This window comes from Salvia splendens, chromosome 1 (genome assembly GCF_004379255.2).
Source record: "Salvia splendens isolate huo1 chromosome 1, SspV2, whole genome shotgun sequence".
NCBI lineage: Eukaryota > Viridiplantae > Streptophyta > Magnoliopsida > Lamiales > Lamiaceae > Salvia > Salvia splendens.
Window position 1 is genome coordinate 37,367,509 of NC_056032.1, and position 12,993 is coordinate 37,380,501.

General features: G+C 34.3%; 1 protein-coding gene across 1 annotated transcript; it reads right to left on the reverse strand.

Annotated features, from left to right (window-relative positions):
* Positions 1 to 774: 774 nt before the first annotated feature.
* LOC121749230 (long chain acyl-CoA synthetase 6, peroxisomal-like) lies at positions 775 to 8,810 on the reverse strand. The gene is made up of 23 exons (XM_042143822.1): positions 8,443 to 8,810; positions 7,376 to 7,436; positions 7,181 to 7,258; positions 6,929 to 7,000; positions 6,746 to 6,827; positions 6,323 to 6,428; positions 6,168 to 6,244; positions 5,777 to 5,821; positions 5,589 to 5,675; positions 4,539 to 4,628; positions 4,358 to 4,437; positions 4,182 to 4,275; positions 3,150 to 3,238; positions 2,958 to 3,046; positions 2,739 to 2,868; positions 2,529 to 2,647; positions 2,210 to 2,333; positions 2,039 to 2,125; positions 1,832 to 1,935; positions 1,669 to 1,754; positions 1,353 to 1,439; positions 1,169 to 1,255; positions 775 to 1,059 (listed from the first exon to the last, which is right to left on the reverse strand). Exons 1-23 carry the CDS (start codon positions 8,555 to 8,557, stop codon positions 955 to 957), a joined length of 2,094 nt encoding a protein of 697 aa, XP_041999756.1. The 5' UTR covers positions 8,558 to 8,810; the 3' UTR covers positions 775 to 954.
* Positions 8,811 to 12,993: the final 4,183 nt, after the last annotated feature.

Here is a 12,993-nt window from a genome sequence, read left to right on the forward strand (position 1 = left end):
TTCAACATTGTGAAGGTTCCGTCTCGGCTGTGGTACGTTAAGAATATCGCCGACATCATGTACACGTGTATTATCTTGCACAACATGATTATAGCTGACGAAGGACCGAGGGCGACTAACTTTTACGACGAGGATGAAGCCGGAAGCTCAACCGCGAGGTCTCCTCCACGCTGAGGTGTGCATACGACGGTGGGCGAGAGGATCGAAACAAGACACACAATGCGCGATACCGGAACCCACACTGAGCTACAAGAAGACCTAATCAAACACATTTGGGCGAAATTCGGTCACGAGTAGTGGGTTTTTTTAATTTTATGAATTTAATTATGAATTTTTAATTTTTAGGATTTTAATTATATAATTTTTAATTTTTATGATTTTAATTATGTAATTTTTAAATTTTTAGTAATTTGTAATGGTATCGGATATTTTTAATGTATTTTAATTTTGTGGAAATGTTTTTATTTAAATTGAAAAATAGAATGGTGGAACCCTTGAGCATGTCCTTACGGAAGAGTATGGATGTGAGTGTTGTGCTCTTAGGAAAAAGTAGAGAGTAAAAAATTAATAAAAGTAGGTCCGGCATGGATGTGGATGCTATATCAATGAAGCATATATAATCTCTCCGTGTGCAAAAATCATCGTGCATAATAATTGCTGTAGATTTCGCAAGTCCTTTTTTTTTCTAGTTATTTTAATTTAATTTATTTTTTATTTGTTGAAAGTCCTCGATTTTTTTTTTTGTTTGTTGATAGTCTTCGACTATCCTCGTGATACGATTAATTATGAACTGATTTCACAAGAATATATTCACAAATCAAGTGCAACACAAACAAACAAACAAAAACCGACTAAATCTATAGATTAAAGCTCCCCAGATGAACCAAACAAAAATGCATAAACTGAGATTGGATGAAGAGTTTCAAATTTTGGGTACAAGATGGGTAGAGATTTTCACATCATCTTTTGTGGAGCCCCGGCTGGATCAGATGTCGAAAGCTCCGTATACATGCCTGCTATTGCTTGCGCAAAATATGCTTTTGCTTGAGGCCGTTTTACCTGATACTCCACCAAAATTACAACAAAATCAATCAAACTTTACCTCATAAACTTCAACCAAACCATTTTACTAATGCAAATCCAGAAATTTACACCACCACAATTTTACCTTAAAGGTTGGAGTCAACAAGCCATTCTCCACAGTGAACGGCTCCAGCACTAAGGTTACGGCTTTCACAAATTCGAAACCCCTCAACTGTGTCAAAACAAGAGCATCGATTAATAAACCAAAGGTGAAGTCTAATTCTTTTTATGCCCTGCTGACCGAATAACACCCACAAGAACAACAATACCTGAGCTTCTCTTCCGACAGAATCCATGTCAGCAAGCACAGCAGCCTTTGCTCTTGGATCGTTACAAAGTTGTCCTAAATCATCATACTGCACGGATTCAACAAAGTGATTTAGCATGGAAGTTACTGAGGGAGAATGATAACAATACCAGTGACAGTACTTCCAACTATCGATCATTTTATTCAGAGATTATTTGCTATTTTTCTCTTACAAAGGGGCAAGAACCCACTGAAGAAAGCTGATCAAAATAAGCTTATAGTAGTTTCAGAACAACGAAAGTTTTAGTGATAGTTACCAGTAGCATTGGCTTCATTACCTTAATGTTTTCTGATGCCGCCCAATCCTTTAGCACATCAGGATCCACGCAGATCACAGCAACTAAATAGGAGTTCAAGCTATCACCTACAAAAATAGGCTCCTCAGCTGAATGAATAAGTGAGAACTTGACTTAATAAACAAGTACAATATTGTTTTCTTACCGTACACAAAGCACTGTGCAACAAATTTACACTTTGCATACACATTCTCGATTTTCTCAGGTGCTATGTATTCGCCCTGTGCTAGCTTGAAAATGTTCTTTTTCCTGTTGACAGTGAACAAGAACTGTGAACCCAGGTGGTATTGACCAAGATCTCAAGAACGTTCCCTTCTCTTTCTTTTTGGAGGGTTAACAGATGATAACTTACCTATCAATAATCTTGAGGCGCCCACCTGGTAGCCATAGTCCGATATCCCCTGTATGCAGCCAACCTTCATCATCGACCACTTCTCTCCTGTATATTCAATCAAGAATAAGTAACATTTTTAACATCCAAACATGATCCGGAAAATTCAAATACCAAGTGTTAGGTGATTACGTCTGAACTTCATCTTTATAGTAGCCTTGGAAAATTATATGTCCTCTGACACAGATCTCCCCGCGAGGATGAGGTTGATCCTCTGAGGTATAACTCATTTCAGGAACATCAACAAGTTTTATTTCTGGAGGCATGGAAAACCAGTTTGATGCACAAGTGTCAAATGCTAGAACAAGCTTGAAATCAAAAATTCAAAAGTGTTAGCATACTAATCTTTTCCAAAATATTTCCTACCAAGGATGAATAAAATCCTTGCCATTATATGAGATGGATATGCGTAATAATGTGATATATATCCAAATCTCTATCAATGACTTACCACATGCAGGGTTGGGAGAACCAACATGACCAGTTAAGTTGTCACCCTCATCCATAGTGCTGATGACACATGAAGTTTCTGTCATACCATAACCTTCAATCACTTGGCAGCCAAAACACCTATACATAGAAGCCATGTTTTCAGAAGTGTGAATACTGAAATTTATCTTGAGTGACACTGACTACTGGAATATCTATAAATTTAACTTACACCCTCAAGAACTCCATCACATCAGGAGACAGCGGGGAAGCACCTGAAGTCAAGTAACGAACACGGCCTCCAAGTTTGTCCTTTATCTTATTGAATACCAGCCTATCCCACATAGGTGATGGTTTTCGACCTGACAAACAAAAAAATGACAACCAGATATAAATGAATGAGCATTTAGAAACAGATTGTGAACAAGAACAAAGGAATCAAATGGCATACCATTCATTACAGCTTGTCTCTTAGAACTGTAGGCTGCATTAAATAACCTCTCTTTCAGCACACCAGAAGACTTAACAGCATTAATTATTCTGTAAGAAACAAAACATAAGATACGAAACAGAAAACCAGAACAACTTGACACTTGAGCAGAAGAGTACAAAGCAATCATTTCTTAATACTGAAGAGATATACCCAGCATATATTCTGTTGTACAGACGAGGAACACTAGAAAATATAGTGGGCCTTAGAGCAGCTAAGTCATCCATCAATTTCAAGTTATCCTGTAAATTAGGAAACAACTTCACATGTAAAGCTCCTGAATGATACAAATTATACAAGTGCAACGAGCTCAGTTCACCATAAGAAAAATTATTTAAGTCCAACGAGCTCATTCACCTTATGAAAAATCAGATGTCGTGTACTGGTCCTATTTGCAAACCCCTACTTTACTCATGCACAATAACTGTTAGTATGCCTTGAATCTGTATTAGGATTATGTTTCCTAATTGGGCTAGGATTATGTTTCCTAGGCCCAGTCTGTCTCATGTGTGCCTATTTATATGGGAGTAGAGCACATAATTCTGTAATCTGAAATCTGAAATCTGTAGCCACAATCCGAAAACACTCTGAATAAAATCTGTTCTCTGTTTCCTGCTCGTGGACGAGCCAACAACGTTGGTGAACCACGTAAATCTGTGTTTTCTTTACGTTTCTGTGTATCTCGATTACACAATTGCTCTATTCTGTCACAACAGTAACCATAGCCAATTAGTGTATACAAGACCCACTAATTGGAAAATTGTAAAAATACAAAATATTTACTTGAACCAGTTCACTGAACAGAAGGCTGGGAGGTTGCAAATCAAAGTTAGTATCACAACAAACAGGAGTAGAAGTATACTTTCATGTCAGGAGGATAGCAATGCAAGAATATCTGCTCATATCATTATCCAAATCTTTTACTTGCCTACTCCTATCACCCATCCCTTTCAGATAAATCGAACCCCTTCATAGGCATACAAGGAATATCCAACTGTGCAGTTGGAAAGCAACAGAGTCTCTGGGAGTGCAAGAGAGAAATTTTCTTTTTCTAATGCGAATCTTTAGCTTTAATATGTAAGGTGAAATGGGAAGTGCAAACAGCAAAGAAACAATGGTTTTGTAGGCAGAACAGAATTGAAGCAAAATATACAAATTACATCTAGGAAATTAGGAATCACATACCCCCTGATAGAAGCCAACAGCAACTCCATAATATGCTGATGTGATTTGATTAGCTCGTTCATATATGTGTGCCAAGGGAAGATAGGATATGTAACTGATTAACATGTATAGTCAGACGTAATATGGGTTGAGATCACAAGAATGAAAATTACTCATCATATTCCAAGAGAACTCACATATCTGACGAATAAAATTTGACAGAAAGAGTCATGCCAGCAACACTTGATAACAAGTTTCCATGTGATAGAACAACTCCCTATTGGAAGAAAAGAAGTAAAAAGAAGAGTAATAATACATTTTAAAAAATGTTTTAATAGGTCTCAACTGTTGTATATAAAAACCGCAAGCGAGAGCTACCTTCGGCGTCCCAGTGGTACCACTCGTATAGCATATAGTGGCTACATCTTCGGGTCTGGGGGGGCAAAATGGATGCATGTTACTGCGACCCTAAATTCAACAAATTTTAGGTTATTATAATCAACCTTTTACCAACTGACCATAATTTGTAAGCAACTAAAAAATTTCATCAGGTAAAAAAGTCAACTGCCATGATAGTGTGTGAATCTGTATTAGGACCAGTGACAGTTGGGGTTAGGTAAAGAAGCCACCAGCAACAAAGTAGAGCCTAAGATTAAAAGTACTTTCTATTCATGGGTAAAATGCGGTGTGATAGCTACCAGGTCCATTAACAGACTTTATTGTTCTAAAAAGAAGTGAGCATAAAGTAGCTACCTAATGAGAAATCTTCAGCGATCCTAAGTAACTTGACAAATACAGTTCAAACAAATACAACTGTTTTATTTTATAATGGTACTCCTCTTTCATGATCATTGTAATTTAACATGGCATAAAAATTAAAAACAAAGATAAATAAGATATCACGTTTAAATGTAATCACAACCTATGTATAAATAATTTCCATTGAAAAATACTTCCAGCACCATCATTCTAGACACAGTCACACAGATTGAACCACCACCACATCCCTACCCCTCCTTATTCCAGCTCCGCGAGGACCCCCAGAACCAACTCCACAGGCCCACCTAGCATGAAATTTTTCTACCCACTTTTTTCCGCATATATTACACACAACTCTATACATGTGAGTGTCTTGGTCCTTCTTAGAACTACATGAACTGAAGCACTGCACTGCATATGGTAGATAAGAATTTCACAGAGCAAGGAAACTGGTGTTTGGGAATGCTATTGTAATTAAAGGCTTAAAGCTAGCCATTAACTACATAATAGAAAACTGAATATTTATGAAATGAGCACACATAATAGTGTATTTCAATACAAGAAAATGTGGTCACTGTAGAAGGTGCACACTCCAAAAATTTACATCGTATTAAAATAGAAGTGGTAAAATAGCATCAGAAAAAGAAAATCGTAAGATATAATAGATACCTGGCTAAGTAACCTTGTATATGACACAAGCTTGACTCCTGAAGCAGAGGGTAGGGATGGTAGATGTTCATCTACCCCTCCAACTACCTGTGGCATTCATGAATCAAGTACTACATGTTAAAAGGACATGAAGAAAAGAACAATTCTATACAAGAATTTAAGTCATTAAAGTATGTGTATTGGCATACCACTATTACGCGTACGGAAGGAATCTCTGACAGGAAGCTCAGTAGCTGCAATTTTTAGACAGCATTTAAAATCAGGAGACTCGTGTAAATAACAACATCGAAATTACATGCTGCATAATATTTGTTCTGTTGCGGCATGATAAGAAAATTGCAAACTTACATATTGCAACATAAAATTGACATGGATGATTCAATTTGTAACATGATCTGATATATATAGATACAAAATGGGGCATCTTCATGACCTATTCTTTCAATCTCAAAAGGATAAGCAGAAGATGCAATGAGAAACAAGTGTTTAGCGATATGCATAGCGGTTTGCCATAGAATTCCTGTAACCAACCAACCCAAAAGTTAAATAACTGAAAAGAGATGTTAAGAAAAGACTCACAGTGTTTAAGGTACTTGGCACACAGAAAATGGCCTGTATCTCAGCATGATTCACAATATACTTAACAGCATCAGGCCCTGCAAATGCATCAGAAGAATACAAAATCAATGGACTTGACTACACTAAGAAGGCTTAACTGATTTACACCTACACACCAAGGGTGTCATATAAAGGAACTGATATGTACGAAAAGGCTGAACAGGCGTGATCCACAATCATCCATTCTGGCCTATTAATAAAATAAAGTCCAACACAAGCTCCCTGCTCCAGGAAAAATACGTCAGTGTTTTAAAGATAGAAAAATTCAGGTATAAAAGAAAATAATATTCAGGTTAACTTTTATAGAAGAAAAATGGGTGGAACTAACAAAATAAAATGCACCAATAAAAGGGTCCTAAGACTTTGTAAGAACCTCACAAAAACTAAGTCTAGTCCCCAAAAATCTCTGTTTCTATTTATTTTGAAGTATTTTGATATGCAAAATGTCCGAGTGGATGAATGTGAATACAGATACTAACTAGTAGTACCACACAAGAGAAATGATAGAATGGGAAAAGAAAGTAACAAAGTTGACTTACTGATTGTAATCCATGATGGCGAAGTCCTGAACCTATAGCTGATCGAGCAGTACCCGCCTCTCCATATGTCATCCATTTGTAACTGCATATACAAAAAGGATATATACATTATTTTTGTAATAAAGTCAATAACACATTTTATTCCTTATGACTTTAGAAAGCAAAAGTTTCCAATAAACTTACTCTCCAACAGTCCCATCTATCCGTATGCGTGTACCCAAATATTTGTAGTCTTGGAAACTTTCAACTGAGTGCCTGAAAATGCACCAACAAATTAAATGAAAAGGTCAAATTTTAGAGGATGAGTATCACAATCTGGATAAGCTGGAGACATGAAACTGAGTATGTGTATTCAGTCATCCAAAACAAAAATAAATATATAGGGGTACACATCTATAGAAAAGTAGTGCATGGGAGAAGGGGAAACATTCTCACACAAAAATATCATGCAATGTGCCAAGCTCTGGGTGATCAGGGAATCTATCAACAAGTTTCAATGGAGAACGGGCAGATCTGAATGAAAGAAACAATGTATATATGTCAGGTACAGATTGGCAGGGAGAGGAGCTCCTAAGTCTACCCAAAAATAACATATATGAACCATGCACAAGGAAAGAGTAAATCTTCCACCTGTACACATTCCATTTCCCTGTTTGCAGTCTCTCGGGAAGAACTACACTATACTTCTGGTCTGTACAACATAAAAATCTGTCAGTCTTGAGCAAAACCGAGAATAGAAGAGTGCAAACAATAATAAACTCCTTAGAAGGTAAAAGGTAGCTAGCAATACAATATATGAACTTTCAAGCGAAACCCATAAGTTTCAAACTCCAAGGGAAAGCTCTCTCAATTAGGTAACCATATTTTCCTCATACCAGAAATAATGAAATACTACCATGGACAAAATCCTGCCTTTGCAAGTTGGAGGCATTCCAATTCTGGATTTCCTTACCAATGTGCAAATGAACATACATAAAATCCTTAAAGAAAAGAATGAAAGCATGAAGAATCGAATAACGTCGCAAATCTAGCACAAACATCATTCACTCTCAGTTAATCTCTTTCATCAATCACTAAAACTCCAAATAAAAGTTGATGTAGCACATCTGCTTTTTTTGTAGTAAGGGTTTAGGAGGTGCTTACGCCCCTATCAATTAATCTCTTTCATAAATCACTGAACTCCAAATAAAAGTTGGTTTTTATTATAGGAAGGGCTTAAGCCCCATCAAGGCAAGTTTGTTGTAGTATTTATTTTTGCTCTTATATGATCTTCAACTATCCAAATTCTGTGCAAATAACTATGCAGTAGCCCCTATCAATGAACTAAATACATTGTAAACTATAGTAACATCCACCCCAGTTACACCACCAATCCGCTCTGCCTGGCCCCGCGGCACAAACAACAAAAGGGAGAAAGATGTTAAAGTTTATATTATTAACGAAGACCATTTATTTCAACTAAGTCGTCTTCAACAAAGTAGAGGTAACCATAAAGACGATCAAATAAAAAGTTTATAGCGTAAAAAACAATATAATTTGATTCCGAATACTAAATTGCATAAAGCTAAATCCCAGAATCTGAGCAATAGCTTTCCAAGAAAAGGAAAAGTCTTGCTACAGTAAAACACAATAGCTCATTAATGAGAGGGAAAAACACAACTTGAAAGAGAAAAAAAGAAAATTCAATAAAGTAGTACCATGAAAGAATTCAGCGGCGGTGGGGTTGGCGGAAATCGAAAACGACGTATCATCGGCGTCGGGAATCAGATGTGTCTGAATCAATCTGAGCCGGCGTTGAGCGCTGGACTCCATTAGATGATCCAAGCTATGATTGAACAATCGTATGTTGTTTTGAAGTGGCAAGTATTGAGGATTGCAAATGTAGAAGTTGCGCAATAATGCAATAGAAGAAGAAGAAGATATCGTAGAGCAGAATATATAGGAGTATTTGGTTTGGGCACGCTACTCAAAGATAGATACAAAGCGGGTACGGTGTGGGATAAGGGTCGCTATTTGAAGGAGGATCTGTTTTTTCCTATTCGTAAAAATTGCTTTTACTCTCTTCCCGTCGACCGCCGCCTTCTTCTCTCACACCAACATATTGACTTTTTGAGATTAAATTAAATTGTTAATTCTTTCACTTATTCGAATCACGTCTCTAATTAAAGACATTAGCTTTGTCTTCTTCCAGCTCTACACAGCCCACTGAAATCAAGGTGAAACTCCTGAACAGAATTCAAATTTTTAAAAAATTATTATCACATAAATACTACCGTATTTTCTTCAAATCCAGACGTCAATATTTGAATTGAATTATGGATCTTAATAAGTTTGGAAAACGATAATTAAGCTTCTCGATATTTTATTAAAATACATACGTGTTGTGTCGTGTCCTCATATGGTAAACAAAATATCACGTGGGCATATTAATTAAAATTAGCGTATTTGTAAATAATTCTTTTAATTAAAGTAAGACTCCTTATATAATTTTTTGGAAGATTGTTTGCTTTGCGATTTCAATACTATTTCTAAAAAAGTATTAATCCTGAAGTCCAGAACACATATAACTTATAAAATAAATACATATGAAATTAATATAAAACTTCTTTTTTTGACATACTTGCAAAGTAAACCAGACCTATTGTAAAACTCGGTTAAAATTTCAATAGGCAACTATCGTTAATCAATAGTATATCGTACATTTAGTAAAAACTCAAATTTAAGGAATACAAATGTGTAGTAGTAGTACTATTGCTAAACCCTAGTACTATAAAATAGGTTAAAATTTCAATGGGCAACAATTTAATTAATATATCGTACATTTGAAAAAAAAAGCCAAATTTGAGGGATACGAATGCGTAATATTAGTACTATGCTAAAAAAAAGTATATTCTTACAATGTCACGATACCTATAAAAAGTATAGAGTTATTACTTAAAAAACTTACGTATATGAAAGCAAAGAGTTTTTCTTTTTATTCTTTTTTATTTGCTACTCCCTCCGTTCTTGAAAATTTGTCACTTATTTTCATTTTCGTCCGTTCCTAGAAAATTTTCATCTTTCACTTGTACCATTTTTTATAGGAGACCACGCATTCCACTAACTCATTATCACTCACATTTTATTATAAACTAATATATAAAAGTAAGACACACATGTTACTAACTTTTTCAACCCTCTTTCTATTACATTTCTTAAAACCTGTGCCGGGTCAAATGGTGAATAATTATAAGGGACGAAGGGAGTATGTAGTACTCCATCCGTTCTCTCATAGTTGTAGCGAAACTTTTCGACACAGAGTAAGAAATGAATGTTGAGTGTGTGAAATAAATAGATAAAAAAGCAAGAAAGAGAAAAAGATAGAGAGAATATAATAAAAAGTGAATAAAGTAGAGAGAATAAAGTAAGAGAGAGTAAAGTAAGAAAGAGAAAAAAAAATATTATATATGGAAATGACTCAACTATGAGAAAACATTCCGAAATGAAAAAATGAATCAACTATGAGGGAACAGAGTGAGTACTTACTTCCTAGCTTGTATTTTCTAGGGTTGAATTTGTAACACCGCACGAACATTAATTTACTTTTATAGCTATCCAAATTTTAAAAAATAAAGCAATATTTACATGATATAAGGGAAAAAAATGTAAATAAATAGTATGTATGAAATAACAATTTAATCTTTTACAAATTATTGAGAAATGTAGTAAATTCATAAATAATATAACACACTAACATCATTTGTGATAACAAACTTAAAATTAAATAAAACTATATATGTATATTAGTTATAGTCAATAAAACAAATTCACATATATACGTCTCATAGCAATACATTGCATAAGATATTCAGTAAAAAAAGTAATTCTATTTATTTAATTTATGTAGTTTTAATATAATATTGATATTTAAAAGTAATATTACCTTTTATTACTTATTGCTTCTTAATTTTCCAAAATAGTTCATTTATTTAAATAAGTCAATTAATTTCATAAGCAAACTGATAATCGAATCCCAAAACAGTATAATGGCTAAAACTCAAAATCTAAAGTCAATATAGAAATTTATGGAAATTCAAAACCCTAAAATGGCTAGTACCCCTACAATAAATTTTTAGCATTAAATAATTGAGCCAAATACTAATTAAATTAATTCATCGAATTGATTCATTTCTATATAATGGAGGTATCAATAGAGAAAATTATGGAAACCCAACCCTAAAACGGCTACAACCTTTACAACAATTTTTAGCATTAAATAATTAAAACAAATAATATTTTCACAAATATAAATTGAATAAAATAAATTGAAGCCTACTAATTAAATTAAGTGAACTCGTCAAATTCTCTATTTAATAGAGTTGCTAATATCGAAAATTATGGATACTAAAACCCTAAAACGGCTAGTATCCCTCACAACTCACAAGTCACAACAATTTCTTAGCATTAAATAATTGAGCCAAATAATATTATACAAATATAAATTGAATTAAATAAATTAGGCTAATTTACATTTGAAGCTTACTAATTAAAATAAGTGTAACTCATTAAATGGACTTATTTCTATTTAATAGAGTTAATTAGGTTATAAAAACTGCCAATCGCCTTCTTCCTTATCTCCACTCTTCATCTTTTGCAATTTTAGGCAATTCTTCCATCATCTTCTTCATGCTTCTTCGGCAATTTCTAACCAGAGGCAAACATAACCTAATAATATTGTGTCTCAAATCAGGAAAAAAATCGTAGACTCAATAAGATATGAACACCATATCGACATCATTAGCACCCTTTTTGTGCTGCACGTAACTGGCAGCTTGTTGAACTAAATCAAGAACTGTCATGGACAATTGACAGATATGCTTTGGGGTTTACAACTTCTGCAGTCTAACACAGTACGTATGCACAAACAAACTCCGACTTGAGCAAAGCATAATCCATAAAAAAACAGATAAAATACTAAAGTAACATACATAAACATAAAATATTAAAATTGAGAAACGAATATTAAAGAACGAATGAATTATACCATGGTGATGGCGTATAGCTCTCAAACATCAAGCTTGTAAGGCCGAGGAATTCAATACTACAAAAGATTTATAGGGATGACTGAATATTAAGTGTTGTGAATATTTGGGATGAGAATTGTGCATTTAAATGCATAATAATTGTGAGAATTAATGTGCCAACCACGATTTTCTTATTATTAGCGTGTAGCTGTTAACTTTTGGGATGACTGCATAGCAAGAGTTGAACAAATATTTAATGCAAATTTTAAAGTGATGATAATTATATTTGTACTACTTATTTGCACATAGTAGCCATAGTTATTATTTATCAAAAATAACGACAATTCAAATACTCCTAATTATATATGTTAGGCGTTTTTAAAACGTCAAGCTAGTACATAATAATGTCATTAAGAAAATGAAACCAATTCAATTATCCTATTGATGCTATGAAAACGCCGTTTTATTAGCGGTTACTTACTATCCAAATTTCATACCCAATATTCTTAAATACTTAAATCTATACCCAGAATTCATAAATATTCAAAATAAGGCTAAAATTCGTCTCTATATATGTATAGATATTACTATTGTCACCCGATTCTCAACTCAACATCATGTTTTCAGGTGTTTATGAGTTTGAGATGTTTCTATTCAATGGAAGGTAGTAATTCGTTTTATCTTTGAAGACAATACATCAAATTATGAGTACTAGTCAAGACGTATCTTGTCTTGCAAAAAGATAGCTACCTCGATTTAACTAGAAAAAGTTTACTTTCTTGTAACCTTTATTTAGTTGTAATAGTTAGAGTTTGTTTGTGCGCGACTATTATATACTAACAATGACAAGACGAGATATTCATTATTGCATGAGTAAGCTATGTCGACATCTGTCGAGACTGGAAATAGAACAAATGGAAGTAGCAACAAAAATGTCAGAGGATCTTCGTCATCTGCCCTCAATGCCTCTGTGATGACACTATTGTCAAGGGGTCATGCATCAAGATGATAAACCCGAGAAATTCATGGATTCATACTTCAAACATTAGCAACAAAAGATGTTATTCTACCTAAACAAGTTAGATATTGCTAACTTCCTTAACGATGATATGTTTGTTGTGTCAGAGGAAGAGACAGACTTTAACATTCGTGTTGTCTTTGACGTGTGGACTCAAGGTCACTTCTTATGCAAAAACTATGTAGTGAATGACTTCGAGAATAGTCTTCTCGCACATTGTGATTGCT

Bases quoted from the DNA above. Each gene is read 5' to 3' on its own strand.
- LOC121749230 (XM_042143822.1), bottom strand. From the start codon at position 8,557: ATGGAGTCCAGCGCTCAACGCCGGCTCAGATTGATTCAGACACATCTG. The intron at 7,437-8,442 runs GTACTACTTTAT...TATGTTGTACAG, and splicing joins CGCCGCTGAATTCTTTCATG to ACCAGAAGTATAGTGTAGTT. The intron at 1,060-1,168 runs GTAAAATTGTGG...GTGGAGTATCAG, and splicing joins TGTTGACTCCAACCTTTAAG to GTAAAACGGCCTCAAGCAAA.